Source organism: Balearica regulorum, chromosome 3 (genome assembly GCF_011004875.1).
Source record: "Balearica regulorum gibbericeps isolate bBalReg1 chromosome 3, bBalReg1.pri, whole genome shotgun sequence".
Taxonomy (NCBI): domain Eukaryota; kingdom Metazoa; phylum Chordata; class Aves; order Gruiformes; family Gruidae; genus Balearica; species Balearica regulorum.
The window spans coordinates 40,224,435-40,244,040 of record NC_046186.1 but is presented as its reverse complement, the minus strand read 5'-3'; the positions used below and the strand labels follow the sequence as shown (position 1 = coordinate 40,244,040).

At 44.5% G+C, this 19,606-nt stretch overlaps 2 protein-coding genes across 3 annotated transcripts in view; one reads left to right on the top strand and one right to left on the bottom strand.

Annotated features, from left to right (window-relative positions):
* The window catches only part of RARS2 (arginyl-tRNA synthetase 2, mitochondrial), a 56,595-nt gene extending 41,996 nt beyond the window's left edge, over window positions 1-14,599 (top strand). The window contains exon 20 of one of the 2 annotated variants that reach the window (XM_075747648.1): window positions 12,411-14,599. In XM_075747648.1, coding sequence (XP_075603763.1) covers window positions 12,411-12,416 — 6 coding nt within the window. In that variant the 3' untranslated portion in view covers window positions 12,417-14,599. Of the gene's footprint in view, window positions 1-11,281; window positions 11,391-12,410 lie in introns of those variants that run through there. The other variant, XM_075747649.1, reaches the window with a different exon arrangement.
* Window positions 442-18,946, bottom strand: SLC35A1 (solute carrier family 35 member A1). The gene is made up of 8 exons (XM_075747651.1): window positions 18,806-18,946; window positions 15,498-15,675; window positions 8,699-8,858; window positions 8,172-8,324; window positions 7,296-7,362; window positions 3,099-3,275; window positions 2,594-2,728; window positions 442-1,514 (listed from the first exon to the last, which is right to left on the bottom strand). Exons 1-8 carry the CDS (start codon window positions 18,819-18,821, stop codon window positions 1,384-1,386), a joined length of 1,017 nt encoding a protein of 338 aa, XP_075603766.1. The 5' UTR covers window positions 18,822-18,946; the 3' UTR covers window positions 442-1,383.
* Window positions 18,947-19,606: the final 660 nt, after the last annotated feature.

The window sequence follows — 19,606 nt, the reverse complement described above, 5'->3', positions numbered from 1 at the left end:
TGGCTGCTTGGCACTCCTGAGCAGGTCGTAGTCTAGGTGGCTGCTGTAGCCACTGAAATGCCTGACAATACCCATCACCACCAGAGCAGCACAATGCTGCCACACTGTTTAAATGCACAGAACAAATGGCCAAAGGCAGAGCGCAGCATGCTCTCCCACTGGAACAGAACTCAAGTGTGTTTGTTACGGCTGTGATTAACATGCCCCCACTTCCAAGTAAGACACAGCTGGTTAACTCATGTCTGAAGGAATCTAACCAGGACATAAACTTGATCACATTTTTGACTCCACTTTGAAAGTAAAGGAGTTGCCCAAAGCACCAAAGTCAGTTTTCCCTCAATGCAGAGTTCAGTTTCTGGAAGGGTTAAGTGAGGCCTAAGAAAATGAGGGAGGAGGTTGAAATACAGTTGGCACTCAATTTAAATCAAAGCCTAACACGTGTTACAGGAACTCTTTTCGAGCATCACTCTTTGTACACAAAAAGTTTTAGAGATAAAACGTACAGATAAAAATCTTCTAGTCTGACACGTTGAGTTGACTCATTCATACTTAAGCGAGAGAGATGAGAAAACATATGAACCTTTCCCCGTACAACTGGGGTTTGACAAAACACAGAGAAGAGAACAGACGATCCCTCTACCAGCTACAGCAGGTATAAAAAAACCATTTGAAAAGTGAAAGAAAATCAGCTTAAGGGAAACACCAGTCTTTTGTTCTGACTTTAAAGAGCAAGTGCTGCTTCTAATCACTTCTAGGTAAGTGATGCTTGAAGCTTGGTTACTCCTGGTGGAGTTGTGTCAGGACACATAAGACTTGATTGCAGGGAAGGAAAAAAATTCTATTAATTCATCATAAAAACCACTGGAGAAGTACTCTGCTCATCTCACATGTATCACCTAGAACAGAGCCTTTTCCTGTCAGTAATCAAACTGCAATTGCTGAGTAATTTAAGAGAAAATGCTGGCAGCAATTGCTCTTTTTAATACATTTTTATGAAGCTTTTGAGCATTTCTGCCCTCAAAGAGCAAGACAGTTTATCAAACACACAAAGAACCAATTCCCCTCCGTTATATACATTATATACAATTGAGTGTTCAGTTCCTTCATTCTGCTTTCCTTGTAAATGGGACTCTTCATTGTCCGATGCGAATGAAGAATACCTTCAATAAAATACCCGTCCAGCTCCTCGGCCGTAACATAGCCTCAGCATCAGCCACTGGAAACATCACATGTAAACCAGAACCAACTTCTTTTTAGTCTATCCCACTTAAACCATTTCATGACTAGCTTAAGGCTAATTTTAAAAAAATGCAGGTTTGGTTTTTTTTTTTTAAAAAAAAGTCTGGTTTTTCCTCGTCTGTCTGTCCATTTCTATGGACAACATCACACAGTAGCAAGTCTCTCTTTTGAGCTCTTTGTGTCCAATGGCTGGATTTTTGTGGTGTCTTGTCGAGGTAATCCATAGAGGTAAATAGAAATACACACCAGGACGGCACCCAGGGAGAAGGTAACAGCTGAAAGGAGACAACAATAGTTTCTTTAAACACCTCTGCGTACGAAGAAACCTTCAGAAGACTAAGTTGTGATGATAACTGAATGATGGTATTAAAGTTACTCAAAACTAAACAGGACAACAAGCTGTTAATAATTCACAGAATCTCGACTTATCCTCTGTCACTGAGGACTCCTGAGCGTTTACAGTCCTCACACCATTTCAATTAGTCTCGTATCAGCAAGAATGCGGTGATGGTCAGAAAAGCAAGCACGAGACACCTCCTGTAGTTACAGATGCCATCTGACAGACTTACTGTACAATAAACTTAACAATAAAGACACAGTGGATGGGATAAAGTGGTCTGTGATAACACACTTTGTTTCCCTTTCCACTTCTAGACAGGGTTAAGAAACTATATTAATGAGGTTTTCACAGAAAGACCACCAGTCCAGGCTTGGTTTGTGTCAAGCATCAAGAAAATGTTCTGCCCAAGTGAGTTTTTAACCTAGTTCTGTTTCTCATCACTTGCTGTAAGGTGCTCTTTTTCAGCCAAACACTGACGATTTTCTGCTTATGCAAACTTCCCTTGAGTTTCATTCGACTCACTCTCACATGGTGCTGGCCACAAGCAAAGGGGGAAGGTAAAAGGTAACACCGTAGCGAGTGTTACTTAACAGGGATGTGGCAAAGCCCTTGCAGAAAGAACAGAACTGAGGAATTGATTTGGCACTGGCTGTACTAAAACCAACAAGAAACGATAACTTATCAAACAGCAGTCTCAGGTAAACAACTATATCACATACTAAATTGCATCAGAAAGCGATTCATTAATAAAGCTGTATAAACTTGTAAGCTGTTTAAATCGAAAAGAACCTTTATGTTTGAGGTTGTAGGATGCCTCTGAAAGAAGAAATGGTGAACGCCTGTGAGGATCGTCAGGCACCTTAGGTAACACAGCACAGATTACACATTAGTGCAAAGGAGTCCTGGAGTTAAAACCAGCAAAATTCAAAGGTGCAAACATATGACCTGCCTACAGCCTGCTAGCCGGGGAGGAAATGTCTGTACGGTCACATCAAATGGCAAAAAGGCACTTACTTATCTGGAGGCCAAAGAGGATGACTGATGCCACAGTAGAAAGAAGAATGGCTGCTGCCGCAGAAAAGCCTTTCATAATGTTATCTGTGTACTTAACAACAACCGAAGTGTAGAGGCCACCTACACTGGCGAGAACTGGAAAGCAGATAACATGTTTCTGTTAGTAAAGGTGCAATAGGTTACTCTTGAAACGATGTATTTAACTCCACTGGTGCACTTCCTTGTCTAATTGATGATGTAATGCAACATTCAGCAAAATGGGCTATCTTCAGAGCATCTAGTAGATGAGGTACAACTCATTTAGTCATTTAGACTGCTGTTTCAGCACGATTTTAAATTGAACAAGCGAATAATTTCCAAGAGAACACTACTTTTAAAAAAAACCCCTCAAAACACAGTAAAGAATCATGGGTCAGCCTGAATTTGCAGCTTCGTGCAATCAGTTATATCATAGCTAAAAAAAGCAAACCAATGTAACAAGACCTGAAAACCACGAGATACTTACAGATGACAAACCAGACGTAGTAGGTATAGCCATAGAAAAACCCTTTCTCAAGAACTTGGGCTCCATCTGACACGTACACACCAAATAAAGTCACCACAATCCCAGATAAGTACATCTGAATATTCCTCACCCACAAGGAGGTATCTGAACTCTTTAAGACCTTCTCAAAATAAACCCCTAAAAAAAAAATAAATAAAAAAAGGTTTCAGTGAGATGAAGTGTCATTCTTAATGATCCATGGTTCAGTCTTTTAAAGCCAGACAAGACTACCGGAATCATCTTTTCCTACAGACTGTTACATTTCACAAAAGTTCCCAGTGCAGAAGGCCCAAAAACACATCCCGCTGACACGTGTCCTCCCAGACAGGATCATTTTCATGAGTACATAACATCAAAAACAGATTCTATTTCTCTTTACAGTTGTTTTAACAATGAACCTCATCGACAACTGAAACTACTCCTCATTTGCGTTTGATTTGCCAGGCTTCTGTCCAGCAGTTTCTTCTGTACAATTCTACACCAGAAAAAAAACATTTCACCTTGGCACCTGGTGTTTTATCCCCAGGACAGTATTTATGTATTTTAGTGTGATGTAGAATTTTTTTTTTTTCCCCTCCATTGGCATACTTAACAGTATAAAAATGAAAAATGGGTGGGACCGTATTACCTCAGTGCTGAGACTGAAAATTCCTCAGAAGCCTTGTGCTTGCAGAGTACTTGGCAGAGTGGTGACTCTGAAACCACAGCTTCAGGGGATTACAAGAGCAAATCAAAAGCAATGGCTTCTACTAATTGAAACTACAGATTGGTTTTGAGGAAATGGAATTCATCTTAATCTAAAGCTCTTGTTCACAGTGCCACACTGATGAGCGTTACTTTTATGCTCTGCATTACTGAAATTCCCCAAATACTTTTTCATTATTCTCCTTGGGAGGTGTACACCAGATTAAAAGGCCGACATTTGACAAGGCCATCACTTGCTGCCCTTTTAGCCATTGCTCCCAAACCAGGACTCTGCTAATCTTTGGAATTTCCTCTATATTTCAAAACAAAGACAAGTTTGCAAGACTCAGCTGTTCTCAGGCACTGCTATGACTTTCTGGTCTGAGTCCTACTGACTAAATGCTTTATTGCTGATTAACGTCACCCAAGATCTTTCATACAACGTGAGAAAAAGTATATGGAACCGACAAAGATGGCACAAAGAAGACTTGTGGGTTAAAAGCCCTAGGCGCACGCTCCTCCTCCTGAAATCACAGAGTTAGCTTCAAGGAAGGTCTTGCTACTCTTTTATTCATGAAAAATACAATTTATAATTTAATACAGAATGTAGAATATGTATGGTAAATAAATTAGAGAACAGATTTATATTTCAGGGGTTTAAATAATAATACCATGTTTCCTTGTTTGTTTTTATCTCATATGAATATATATTTTTAAAGCCTAAACAACAATATCAACAAAAAACTAGCCTTGTTGATGACTGCAGTGCTTAAAAGAACCCACAGTAATCAATCTTGAGTTTTCTGCCCATTGAGAAGACCCACAGAGCACAACCAGATGTAATGAATGTACCAGAAATCTGGCTTGAGCATGAAGCGTACTTGCTAACTTTATAAACTATAACTTGTTATAAAACAAGTAAGCCAATGAAATTATGCTTTCAGATTCCCAAAAATGTATAAAAATCACTCCACGAGGCAGGATAAAGGAAAGAATGGGTGCTATTTAGGAGAAATTATTCTTCAGTACTGTTTCATGTACAAAAGATCTGCCATTACATATTTGTCCAATGCTTTTACAAGCATTGCTGGGCCCCTTGGTACTTGGAAATTACAAGATCAGCAGTTTGAAGAAAAAACTTTTTCCGACTCCAAGGGACAAAAACATATAATTTTTTAGACTTTGTTGAAATAATATAAAACACTTATGGTCAGTCCAGAAACTGAAGGTTTAATGCCAAAATAACTTCCTTATGTGGGTAGGGGAAGGAAGAAGCAGAAAGGAGTTTGAATAGGACTTACGTTTTCAACATGTAAAGCCTCAAGGGCACAAGGAGATCCACGGATTAAATACTCTGTCCTCCCAGCTGCCTCAAAGCTACAGCTGTCAGTGAGGAAACACCCAAGCTGCAATCCTTTTGCTGGAGAAAGCTGTATGTGTCTAAATCCTCTAGAGCTGCCTGCATCAGACCTTTCAATGGTCTGAATTTGCAGACCTTTAGAAGCACGACTATGTCCCCACATTATCAGAAAAAGCTAGAGAGCTTTAGGAGGCTCTGAAGTCTCATGGCTTGGGAGCATCTACTGAAATGAGTAAATTTATAACCTTCCAGGAAAAGTTGATTGAGGTCTACACAGTCTTATTTAGTATTTTCTGGATAGATTGGAGAACTGGGCAATCACCAACCGCATGACGTTTAACAAGGGCAAGTGCCGGATTCTGCACCTGGGAAGGGGCAACCCTGGCTATACGTACAGATTGGGTGATGAGACGCTGGAGACCAGCCATACTGAAAGGGACTTGGGGGTCTTGGTCGACAGCAAGTTGAACATGAGTCAGCAGTGTGCCCACGCTGCCAGGAAGGCCAGCCGTATCCTGGGGTGCATCAAGCACAGCATTGCTAGCCGGTCTAGGGAAGCGACTGTCTCACTCTACACCGCGCTGGTGCGGCCTCACCTCAAGTACTGTGTGCAGTTTTGGGTGCCACAGGACAAAAAGGACACAAAACTATTGGAGAGTGTCCAAAGGAGGGCAACAAAGATGGTGAAGGGTCTAGAGGGGAAGACATGTGAGGAGAGGCTGAAGTCCCTTGGTTCGTTCAGCCTAGAGAAGAGGAGACTGAGGGGAGACCTCATCACGGCCTACAGCTTCCTCACTAGGGGGAGCGAAGGGGCAGGCGCTGATCTCCTCCCTCTGGTGACCAGTGATAGAACCCGTGGGAACGGAATGAAGCTGCGACAGGGGAGGTTTAGGTTGGATATTAGGAAAAGGTTCTTCACTGAGAGGGTGGTCGGGCACTGGAACAGGCTCCCCAGGGAAGCAATCACAGCACCGAGCTTGACTGAGTTCAAGAAGCGTCGGGACAACGCTCTCAGTCATATGCTCTGATTCGGCTGGTCCTGTGTGGGGCCAGGAGTTGGACTCGATGATCCTTATGGGTCTCTTCCAACTCAGGATATTCTATGATTCTAGTATTTCTGCTTCAAAGTGCCTATTTCACTGAAAAAACACCAAATAAGAACAAAATCCTCCTCCTTTTCCCCCCTGCCAGCCAGAATGTTTTCCAAAAGTAACAAGCGTGCATGCACAGCACAAGATTATTCTTGCAGGATTGCATGGTACTAGAGATGGGTGGTAGTACCTTGTTTTCTTACAGAGGGAGGGGGAAGAATCCAGTTTACAGACAGGAAAATATGCCCCTGTGACCCAAATTTCAAATTAAGTAGTAATTTGCATTTCCTTATTTCTTAGCACCAGCTCCCTTGTCTTCCAGTTCTGGTCTCCTTTTGCAGAAGCCAGAAGACGAGAAAAACTACTCTGAGGGAAAATGCTGTTTGTAAAAAGAAACGAAACAAAACAACAAAAAACAAACAAACACACACACTCCCCAACCAAAAATCCTTCATGCCGTTTATCTAGGCTTCCTGCTACTCATCTTCCTCTCTGCCTTACTTAGGCTCCCTCTGCATCTCAGTTAGTTTTTCCACCTACAGGACTATGGCAATGTGTGTTTTGGGGCTGAGCTGGCACAAGAATCGAGCAAGAAGCTCAGTTCCCCTTATAAAAAATGCAAGTATTTCATGTGAACACCATAAGGGAGCCATTCACTGTAAAGCCAACTTTATAAAATTGATGTACATTAATTAATTGTACTGAGTGAGTCATTATGGTTGTTCCCCACAGTATTATTCTAAGCATTTGAAAGACGCTTCCACTTGCAAACCAGCCTTTTAAGTTGCATCACATAAAACCAATAGTATGTGCTCCTAGTGATTTGCTTGACAACTGAAGTAATTATGGCATGAATCTGTCATAATTACTGTAAGTAGAAGGTAATTATGGGTACAGGGGATAAAGTTCTTTTTTTATCTTATAATCAATGAAGACGGTTAACTAATGTAGGATGTTCTGTTTTAAACATCATGAGTTCTCCAGTCCTTTTGATGTGACCTGCGTATGGAAATACTACTATACCTGCAAATCCTGAACATAATACAGCAACAGCAATCGCTCCAAACCCTAGCCATGGATTCTGCTCCACCTGCAACATCAACCGTTATTTTAAAAAAAGATGCAACACTTCAGTAATTTACAATAACAAAGTAGCTCTGGAATTAAGTACGGCAAAATTAGTAGCATTTCATTACAGTATAACATGTACTTGCTTAGCTAGAGCTGCCCTTCAGGTTAGCTCAGTGTAGCTGTGTGGTGTTTCACTTCCCGTGTGTGCCCTTACCAATCCTTGCAGTGCTCGGAGGCACCGTCTATTTGGCTGTGGCCAGTCTTCCCCGCTGCGTGACCTGCCTTTCCCACTAACGCCTCTGACCAGCAACTAAGACCTAAGAAACAGAAGACACTTGTTTCCTCCTAGAATGTGATTAGGTCAGTGCCTCCAAAGGGTGTGTTTAAATGACATACCCACACCCACAAGGCATTGGAGTTTTTACTCCTAATTCTGCCAAGCACTTCGATTCCAAGTTCTCTGCTCCAACAATTACAACGATACCAGGGCCAACTGCTGGAAACACTGTATTACTCAGATACTCCTATGACGGTGCATTAGACTGATTATGATGATTGTGGTAATTTATACTAATTGTAGCAATCGGGTGCCTTTCCAACAAGTGAGACTGGAGCAATACCGCAAGCCTGCCTGAACTGGTATACAATAAATGTGAAAGTGAATGATCAGACTAGTGGTTATGTTGTAGATGAAGCGGCTGGAAACAGGAAATGGATACTGCTGTGTGGAATGTGAGACCTTACCTTAATCCCAGCTGCTGTGAAGTGAAATACAAAATATAAAGCAGCGTATTCCTCATCGTGAGGGGGCAAAATGTAAACTCTTACCTGTACTTTCGTAGCCTGAGCAGGCTTCCACTGAACAAGGGTAACACCACCACACAGCATGAAAACAGAGAACCACTGCAACTTACTAAGGGTGCGGTTTAGCATTAGGACTGTACATAAAGCTGTACAAGGGATCTTCAGTTGGTATGTCACCTAAAGAAGATGGGAATGTAGCACAAAGGATGTGGTTTTAGAAACTCCAAAACAAGAAAATAAAATAGAAAATGCAACTACAGAGTGACAAATAAAATTTTATATTCACTGATTTCCTACGGATCCTTGGGTACCATTGCCAATTACAACGATGTGAATTTGAAGTGACTCTAACAGCGAGTGGGCTAGCTCAGAAAACCAGAGCACTACAACAGAGTGTACACTCTGAATAAAAGCCAAGTGGTGCTCTGTTATAACACTAAGGCTGAAAAGAGTACCATATGCTAGGCAGACAGATACCTAGCATGCATACCTCATGAAACAGTAAAGAGAAACGTATTTAAAGATCAATTACCAACCAAAACACGTATTACCTGGTAGACTGCCGCATCCAAGTTGCTAAGAGCCACAAACGCCATATTGTTTTGGAGAGCATACACTAAAGATGGAACACTTAATTTCAGCAATTCTGTAGGACTTCCGAATACATTTTCTTTTAAAGATGCTATTAACCTTGCCAGACTTCCAGTTTCTCTGCAAAATAAAATATTAATATAACCGAGGGCTCTCTTGAACTGGTATTTGAAAACAGATTTCATTTGAAAATCAATGAATCCTTTGGGAAGGCTGAAAATTTATTCTCAACAATCAGTTGTACCTTCTGCTCATTGAAGAAAAAATTAACTGGGAAAAAACAGTGAGATTATCAACAAGTTGAAACCCCAGAAGGTGAAGTGGACATTCTGGAATCAGGAGGTTAGATGCATTAATGTGTAATAAACTAAACAACAACCACAAACACTGTAAACGGTGGAATAAGTTGCTAAGTATACAGGGAGTGGGACTGAAGGCTGTTGTCCTTATCTGCCACCCACCCCTTTTTTTTCTTTTGCTATTAGTATTTGTATGCTATGTCAAATGCCCATGATTTTCCAGATCCCCTTTAAACTGGGCCTTACAGTACATCCAAAAAAGACTGTATCCTTGCACACTACTGAGTTGGAAACACCTCTCATTCCTCAACCAGCACCGAGCTCCTCTTCTTGCTCATGCTGTGGGAGTCGCTGGACCAGCACCACCACACGTGACGAGGTCTGGCAGGGTGTGTGGTAGCTCCCTGTTGCCTTGCATCTTCACGTCTCCTTTATGTAATTATAGCACATGCAAGAGCAGGCAATGGGGAAGAACGTGTTCCTTCTTGCTGCTGTCCCCTTTTGTGGCTTGCTCCTCAGCTTATTAAAGCTGACCTCTGCATTGCTAGTTCTCCCATATCATTTGTACATCAATCTGACATTTCTTGCTTACTTGTCACTGCTACTCAAGTCTTCCAGTTCCCTTCCCAGCTCTCCCCAAGTCCCATGTTCCCTCTTTCCATTCTTCTATCGCTTGGCCAGTGACAAATACCAACATCCAAAATTGCTCCTGTCCCCTCCCACAGGCCTCGCAACTTGCATTCTGCATTGCTCCTAAATTTAACACTCCTTTTGCTTCCTTTATGAATACAAACAAATGGCTCACATCCTCCTCAGTGCCTCAGGAGCCCAATTCCCCACTGTGTTGGTTTTGCGTGGCAAGGTTTTGGTAGCGGGGGGGGCTACAGCTACAGGGGTGGCTTCTGTGAGAAGCTGCTAGAAGCTTCCCCTGTGTCTGACAGAGCCAATGCCAGCCGGCTCCAAGACGGGCCTGCCGCTGGCCAAGGCCAAGCCAATCAGCGCCTCTGTGATAACATATTTAAGAAAGAGAAAAACAGTTAGAGAGCGCTTTTGCAGCCAGAGAGAGGAGTGAGAAGATGTAAGAACACCTGCAGACACCAAGGTCAGTGCAGAAGGAGGGGGAGGAGGTGCTCCAGGCACCGGAGCAAGATTCCCCTGCAGCCCGTGGTGAAGACCATGGTGAAGCAGGCTGTCCCCCTGCAGCCCATGGAGGGAGGATGAGGGGGTGTAGCGATTCCACCTGCAGCCCATGGAGGACCCCACGCCGGAGCAGGTGGAGACACCTGAAGGAGGCTGTGACCCCGTGGGAAGCCCGTGCTGGAGCAAGCTCCTGGCAGGACCTGTGGCCCCATGGAGAGAGGAGCCCACGCCAGAGCAGGTTTGCTGACAGGACTTGTGACCCCGTGGGGGACCCCACGCTGGAGCAGTCTGTTCCTGAAGGTCTGCACCCCGTGGGAGAGACTCACGTTGGAGAAGGCCGTGAAGGACTGTCTCCCGTGAGAGGGACCCCACGCTGGAGCAGGGGAACAATGAGTCCTCCCCCTGAGGATGAAGAAGCGGCAGAAACACCGCGTGACGAACTGACCGTAACCCCCACTCCCCGTCCCCCTGTGCCGCTGGGGGGGGCGGAGGTTGAAGCCGGGAGTGAAGTTGAGCCCGGGAAGATGGGAGGGGTGGGGGGAGGTGTTTTTAAGAGTTGGTTTTATTTCTCATTCCTCTACTCTGTTTTGCTTAGTAATAAATAAGAAGAATTCCCTCTCTAAGTTCCGTCTGTTTTGCTCGTGATGATAATTAGAGAATGATCTCTCCGTGTCCTTATCTCGACCCGTAAGTTTGTTTTTTTTTTCATTGTACCTTTTCTCCCCTGTCTAATGAAACAGGGGAGTGATAGAGCGGCTCTGGTGGGCACCTGGCCTTCAGCCAGGGTCAACCCATCACACCCACATTTCACCTAGGTACCAATTTATTTCTTTTTACAAATGTACGACATATACCTGCCCCTAACTCTTATTATGCAAAATCAGCAATCTCTTCATACCCCAGAGTCCTTGATTAACCACCTTGTTCCTGAATATTCTCCATTCCTGATCAAGCCCTGACTCTGTACTCCAGGTTCTTACACTTTTCCTCTCCAAAGATTAATGGACTTTACCATCTCACAATCCTTCTATCCAAGTTTCTCTCCTCTCTTGTACTCCTTCCTGCTTGGTACCAAGATATACCTCTTTTTCTCATTTTTTGTAGTGAGAGCAGTCTTTATACCAGCAGCTGGAAGGGATTCTTTTCGTCATTTTCCTCTAACAGAGAGCACCCACAAAAACCCAGTCAGGGCAGTACAGTTATCAAACAGAGGCGAGTATGGTTTCCCACACTCTTGCTGTACAAGTGAGGTCACATGCAAAGCTCTTTCCTGACTTAAGTGAAAACTTTGCTAGGGACAGACTTGCTGACACCAACCATGTCACGTAGGTGTTTTTGCCAGACATGTCTGGCCACAGGGAACAACCATTGACATGAAAATCTAGAGACAAGTAGCACTTAAAGCGAGGTTTGCAATACAAGGAAGGGGAGGAGTTCATGCTACAGCTCACCATGATTAACTGCACTAGATACAGAATGGCATAAATTTTATGAGTCATTGACATTATAGGCAAAATTGTCAGTTTAAGTATTCCTCAATGTATTTGTTATATTGCCTGGCATTGGGAGATAAGACGTACAAGAAAACCTAGAGTTCCTGGTAATACCGAAGTATAGCTGGACCAAAGTGCTTCTACCTCAAATGCCTAACTGCAAATAAAATATAATTAGCATAGATATAGTTCACTCTGTGAGAACAAGAAGTCTGAAAATACCACAGAGTAATTAATGGCTTCTTCTACTTGTTGATAATAAAGTGGGCTGTCGAACGAGCAAGTAATATTTAAATGCCACCTGCTTCTGTTCCAGACCACACTTGAGCTGATTACACGTTTAAAGTCAAATCACAACAGTAACAGTAGTTTCTGTCTACTTTGAGTTCTAGCATGGAGTTTCAGCAATGAAGAACAGCAGATGTCCAGTAACCACCATTTTCAATTTAGTTTTTGAGAACAAGAAGATGAACTATCTAATAGTTCATCTTAGCAGTGGGTGTGCTTTCTGAAGCACACACTTATCAAGAATCTCTAACTGTAAGTTAAATTCAGTACAAAGATCATGTAGAGACAGATTTAAATCTACACAAAAAAATAATTTAAAACAAGCATCTGTGTACAGCTGATAACGCAAAATAAGTTGCTCAAAGATGTACACTGCAAAAATCATCTAGCTTGAATTCTGCATTCTTGATGTTGTTCTAGATTCAACTTAACGTATTTTGTTTTCTTCACAGGTCTGAATAGGTGAGAGACTAATAATCAGTTCTGCAACAGAAACATGCATTTGTTCGAAAAGCTGAATTTAAAACTATAATTTGCAAATCAGCTCTACTTTTCTTCATCAATTGGTAAGTAATTATGTATCATCTAAAAATGATGTAATTACCAGATGGTGAGCTGGACTATAAGTAAATACGAGAAGTTAAGAATACGGTTGAGTAAATAATTGACACAACTTAAACTAACATAAACTTCTCTTTTGAAAGACAATCTTTTGGCATTCATCCATTCAATGTGCCTTCCTGGAGAAACCTTAAAAGTAAACACAGCGAAGGCATACTGTGAGAACGTGGAAGAAAACAAATTCTGCAGCCGGAACAATGCCAGAGTCATACTCCAGTACCTTGAATATTGCAGTAATCAATGCCAGCTGTTTCCAAAAGACAAAGGTACCCACCCAAATGTATCCTGCTGTACAGAAAAACCAGATTGTTTTCTATCTTCTAACTGGTTATTAAACTATAAAGGTCCCTTGGGTGAGACAAATTCCAGCATAGTTTCCTTCAGTGTCTCCTTTACAGCTTCCTCCAGTTTTAAAGTCCTAACCAATTTATGCTGTTCAACATATTCACAAGTGATCTAAGATGGGAGATTACCAGGAAATGGGCAAATTTTGCTGATTATACTCAATTAGATGTGATACCCAAAAGAAAACTTTCAATAGTTGCCAAAGGGTCTCTCACTACACTGAGCAGAATTCACTAGATCTTTTGCCATCTGAGAAACAGCTCAGTTACCTGGAGAGCAAAGGCAGGCATCTGAACACACCAGCAAGTGAGACATCCTACCAAGAAGAGGCAAGCACGGCCTGATAAATAGTGTCTGCTGGTGCTCATCTCTCTCAGCTATGGAGAAAAAAAACCCCACTAGCTGACCAGATCAGAATAGATATTATAACCTTCAAACAGCTCAGTGAATCAGATTCACTCCATGTTAGCTGGCAAATAAAACTCAGTTGTCAATAAATGAGAAAGAATCATAGGAAATGACAACCCCAAAATACAGCAACCATCTCTAAACCAGCATTTGGGGAAAAGATGCGAGTCGCTCTCCGACAGCGCCAGCTCAAGGCTCAGCTGTGTTCAGAGAAACAAGCAGAATGTCACAAATCCTTAGAAAAGGAACCGAGACCAAGACAGAAAGGATCTTCACCCTTCTGCCTAATCCCATGGCACATTCACATCCTGAATGCTGCATACAGCTTTGGATCCTGTTTCAAAAGGGACGCAACAATACTGGAAATGCTGTGGAGATGTGTAGTAGGATGATCACGGAAAAATTCAGCTAGGACTCCCAGCTTGGAAAATAAATGAGTGATGAAAACACAATACAGATCTGTAGAGATATGAAAATAAAAATGAAGGGGGGGAGATTATTCATGATGTTTGTCAACACAAGAAGACAGAATCCAGTGAAACTGGTAGATAAAATGTTTATTAAAAAGTACTTTTTCATATACTGTGTAATTATATTGCAGAAGTCATCTCACAGAGTAGGGACTAACAGTTCAAAAACAACTGGCCAGTCTCACAGAGGACGGGGTTGTTAAGCACTACAGCCACAGTGTGCACACAGCATCCAGGCTGGGAAACCCATAAGCTTCTGCCACCAGCTAAGGAAAGTTCAGCCCATGCTGCCCCCATTGCCTACACTTCTGTTCTAAGCAGTCTCTGCTGACTACTATCAAAGGAAGGACAATGGGCTACATGGATTTTTGGCTGTGCAGAACCGTTCTAAAAACATAATAGACTTCCGAGTTAAAAACAATTGCCTTTTTAATTATTTCAAGCAAAAAGACCATTCGTACATTTAACGAACACATTATTACTGACGCTTATGAAAAGGCAGACTGCTTACTCTGCTGAACTAGGCCTCTCTGGTATACTATCAACAGCCTGGGTCCCAGGTGCACAAGAACAGATTTGAGAAATTACACACACAGGTGAGGCTACCACATGCCACGAACAGGTCCCTCACTACTGAGAAACATGGGCTGCCGCAGTTTCCAGAAAACAGCCTGGATCAGGATCCACGCTGGCCACAACACTGCAAGAACCACAACGCAACTACTCGTCGGCAGAGACGCTTCTGCCAAGATTTTTTGCTGGCAGAGTGAGAAGCCCAGGGTGAACAGAAAGAAAAATAGAAATTTGCCACTGGTCACCTTGCCTTTTCTAACACAATATATTTAATGAAAGGTTAAACAAAAGGCAGCTGTGGCAGCTGCCTTACTAAATTCAAATATTGCCTCATATCTAAAGCATGTAAAATGCCATTTTGATGTTAAGTAGAAGAGATCTGATAAAAGTCTGAAGTACACCATGTGACTTCGTGATCCTCTAGCACAAAACAGCCAGCATTCTGATGTACCAAAAGCCACAAAGAGATAGGCAGAGACCCTAAAAAAACAGATTCTACCACAACAGCAAGAAGTGGGCTTTGGAAAAGCCCAGAATATAAAGATTCTTCCAAGGAAAGATGTAGCACAGGGAAGCTGAGAGGAAAGACAGCAGTCTGATGGCCTCACTACTTCAGACGCTCACGTGTGGACTAAAGTTCTAGTTCTTAGTGGCAATCTGGGATTACATAAACTCTAATATTTTCTGACCACATTCTTCCAGCATTGATTCCCCAGGTTAATAGAGATAGCAAAATGTCTGCCTGTAATATTAGGAAATTTATGAATAGGAATGTTACAATTTTATATAACTCAGCAGACAATGGCTCACAGTCCAGCTTTCATCTGCACCAATATTTTAAAGACCCAAAGTGTCGCAGATAAGCCATGCCAACATTTTGAACCTATTCCAAAGCATACAAAAATAGAAAATATACAGAAAGGACACACCTGAACATTGTGGTGTTTACAAAGCAGTTTCAGTTGAGAAGGACTCACAAGCTCTAACCCATTCTAAAATGACTCTTCCACAGCATGACTATCCAGCCATGTTCTCAAATGTATCTGTACTTCAGTATTTGAGCATTTGAGGTTGGAAGCTGGGATTTGTTTTCAAAATACTGATTAGCATTCCCATACTTACTTAGCCAAGATGCCCACACTCAAGAACAACTTGATAACTTCAGTGATGCACACAGCCGTCGTTGAAAAGTACAGTTCTGTCTCCACTGTCCTTGTGTACCGCAATGCAACCGTGTATGTTGCAGCAACCAGGGTCATCACTGTGAGGCAGTACAACTTGAACAGTAAGGTGACATTTTCTGAAAGAAAACCAAAGATGACGACTCAGCATACCCTCCACTTTAATTAAAGAACTGAAACTGGCTGTTCTGCAGCTGGAGAACTGTATCAAATACTACTGTGGCAGCATACAATAATTACAATGTCATGAAACACTTCCTTTAAAAAGTTTACGTTAAATTTTAAAGCATCTTCTCAAAAAAGCTTGCATAGGAACTCCAGGTGTTTAAAAATAAGATGTCCTCTTGCCCTCTTAATCATCCTTCATTCTAGAAAAACTTATTATAGACTAATACTTATCTAACAGTAATCAAAAAGTCTTTCTGTGCTTTCCTGCTCTTCAGCTGACAGTAAGTGCTCGCTCTCAAACATCAGCTGATCCTCTCCACGTAGTATACTGAAGTCTGACAGAAAGAGCGTTAGCAGACTAGTAAAAGAGAGAAAAGTTCAGTATCAGCAAAGGAGGGAATCAATCTAGCAAATCTTAATAAATAAGGCTGCATTTCCTTCAGCCTTATTTTCCACCTAAGTTAGTAGAGAAGAGAGTTTTGCTCAGAGCAGTGATGAGACTTTACACAAAGGGCTTTCATGAAAAATTACTCACTGTGGCAAACACTAAGGTTATGGCTACTCAAGAAAATTAAACCATACAAGGACTACATATCATCTGTGTTATCCCCTCTATCTTCCCCAGTCCTATCCTCCTACAACAGTAGCAATTCTTGTAACAGTTTTGCCCTGGACCAACTACTTCACCATGTTACTGGGAGTCAGCCTGTTCCAGATCTACTGGTGAAAGGCAGTTTTTCATACAGGCTCCCTCCTCTAAGGCCGGAGTTTCATCGTGTGGATGCAGCCAGGCCGTGCCAGTTCATTCCTGTGTCAGAGAATGGCTAAGACTGCATCTGTACCAGTAAAGAGCACAGTGCAAGACCCCAAACAAGACTTCCCTGCATGAAGGCATGACCTACAACAAAGAGACATCAGCAAGTGTGAGGTGTCCACAAAACCCTTTTTCAAACAGGTAAATTATTCTTTGCTATGTATGGCATCTGACAGGCAGATGTTGGTCACTCAGCAACATCTTTCGGGCCGTTATCTGTCATGTTCTGAATATGCTAAGGAAACATACTTTAATTGGTACAAGTTTATGTTCCTCTACTGATTAGGGAATGAGCTAACAGATAAGCTCCAGGCAGATTTGTAATAACTTTGTTCATTTGATCTAGGAATGAATTGTTGAATCCAGTGCAACCAATGTTTTGGTTCATTTTTCTTTCAAGCCAGTGATGTCTTCTATTGCGTAACATTTCTGCAAGGTACAGTTAATACCTCCTGCTGCTGCAATCATTTAAATCAGCTACTTCCTTATAGATAAAAATCTTACCCACGTCAGTAACCACTTTTAAAAGGTAGAGCCAATTAGGTTTTGGTCTAACAATGCTCAAAAGAGGCTAACAAGCTGCAATCCGTTTTTAAATTAAGTTTGGATTGCAGGGAGGGCAGGCGGTGGAAATCCAAGGACATAACAACCAGGAAATAAAATTAACCGGGTCCAGTTTTACAAAAATGTATTTCCTAATGCTGTTTCTGTCAGCACTAAAATATCATTATCAATGTGTTTTTACACATTAAGATTTTAAGTCTATGCGCTACCAAACTAAAACTAAATTGCCTATATTAACCACTCTTAAAAAAATAAATAAATGCCCCAATTTGGCAACAGTTTGCAAACTTGGGTAAACCAAATGCAGCAGGACATGATAATGAATCTGGTAACTATACTAGATAGTCCTAGTGTTATGTTAAAAGCTGTCTGTAGTTAGTTTTCAGTCTGGCTCACACGTCTGCATCAGTACCAGCACAGCACAGGGGGCAGAAGGAAAACATGGTTGGGGTGCACATCTCTTGTGCTGATAAGCCTGAACTTATACTAGCTTTAAAAAAAAAAAAAAAAAAGAGCTGAAAGAAGCTATTGTTTCTCTCCCAGAGTTTCTCTTGCTGGCTTCAGTAAATCCCACTGGAATGAAACGATTTCCAGCAAAAGGGACCAGACAGGCCAAAAGCCTCAGGACATAAATGCAGGCCTCCCACACAACTCCGCACCTCATCCAACCCTTCCGCCAGGGCGCTTTTAATCAGCAGCCCAAGGCCAAGCCTGGCACTTGAAGCACAGCCGAGCAGCCTGCCAAAGGCAGCAGGGGTGGTGGGCGCCTCGGAGCCAGCCCCACACGCCCGCGGGAAACCCTCCTGCGCCTGGCCCCTCTCCTCCTGGGGCTTCCCCCCCTTCTCCTCCCCACCAAGGCTGCCGCCAGGAGCTGAGCAGTCCTGTGCAAGGCCCTCGATGGGGGAAGCTGGCAGAGGCATAGGCATCGCCTTCCTCGACCGTTCGAGCCCATCTGGCTTGCCCGAGGGCTCTGGCTTCGGGACCACCGAGGCTCTGGCATCGCTGCACACGCTCTGCCAGAACCCCAGGCTCCGGTGGTGATTTTAGGCGGGCGCTGAGGAGCAGGAGGGGTGGCCTTGTGCACCGACGACCTGGGCCTCACGGCCTCGGGCTGAGCCCCGAAAGCGTTCTGCCACTTTCAGACGTTCCCACAGCGGGAACCGACGACAGAGACGCCACCGCTCCGGAGACGGCTGCGGCTGAGGGTGGTCCTAAAGACGGAGGCGCTCACGGCGGCCCGAAGGCGCCCACCGCTCCGAGGGGCGGCAGCCCGCTGTCCCGCCGGACGGTGCCTCCCACACGCCGGAGCCGCGGCGGTCCCACCACACGGCCCCCGCAGCCGCGGCCGGCCCCGGCCCAGGCCGGTCACAGGCGGCGGGAGGAGAGCGGGAAGGCGAGGTGGGGGGAGAGCCCCTACCCGGCGCGGCACCGCGGCCCCTCACAGCCCCTTCCCCCCGCGCCCGCGGTGGTGGCGCCCGGCGCCGCAGCCCCCGGCGGGGAGGACAGTTCCACTCCCTCTGGGGCGGGGGAAACAGGGGGGGAGCGGCGTCGCGCCGGTCCCGCTTCATCTTGGCAGCGGGGGGTGGGGGGGGGGGCGTAGGGCGGGATCAGCCCCCTTCTCCGGCCGTACCTCGCTCCGAGAGCCACGGTACCCCTCAAACTAACCCGCACCGCCTCGCTCCGCGCCACGCCGCCGCCCTCACCTTTCTGAGGCGACATCGTGCCCGCAGAAGGCGCCAAGACCGCCGGGCCGGAGCCGTCCGCCGTGCCCCACCGCTCCTCCCATCACACCATAGAGAACGGCGCGGCCGCCTAGAGCGCCCCGCCTCCCTCGTTTCACCATAGAGTCGAAGCTCCGTCTCGCCTAGATATCCTTCCCCCCCACCACGGGAAGCGGAGGGTCGCGGCCGGGCGCGGAGGTTCGGCTGCCGCCTGGCGGGCATGGGCGGCGCCTGTCTGTCCTGTCAGTCAGAGCTGGTTGTTCTCAGCGTTTACTGATTTTAACCCGTAAATAAGAAGAAAAAAAAAAAAAAAAAAAAAGGGGAGGCTGTTCAGAACGCTCGTCAGAAGGGTGCGCAGCGCCCGTGCGGGCACGGTCCGGAGGCAGCGCGGCCCCGCGGGTACCCTCGGAGCAGCTGGAGGCGGAGCGGGCGGGCGCGGTGCCGGTGCCTGGGAAGGAGCGGGCCAAGGAACGGCCCGGCAGCTCGGCGCTGTGCCTGCCGGAACGGCCCGCTCCTTCCCTCCGAGCTGGGGCTCAGCTCCCCCTGCGGAACGGCCGCCTGGCCGCACGGCCGGCCCCGTGAGGGCCGCGTAAAACGCCGTGCTTCGGAGGGCGAGGGGACTTGGAGGGTTTGAACACGGAGCGGTACTTCAATCTGTGCAGCGACGCAGACGGTGGTAAAGCCACCGGGTGGTTTTAATGACTGTATTGATGAATGCAAATTATTGAGTAAAGCTTAAGGAATTCAAGCGAAAAATGCTGCAATCTGTGTATCTCCTGTGTG

Coding starts and splice junctions, on each gene's coding strand:
- SLC35A1 (XM_075747651.1), bottom strand. Junction 8,859..15,497: donor AGTGTGGGCATCTTGGCTAA/GTAAGTATGGGA, acceptor TTTATTTTGCAG/AGAAACTGGAAGTCTGGCAA. Junction 2,729..3,098: donor CTACGTCTGGTTTGTCATCT/GTAAGTATCTCG, acceptor TCTGCTTTCCAG/TTCTCGCCAGTGTAGGTGGC.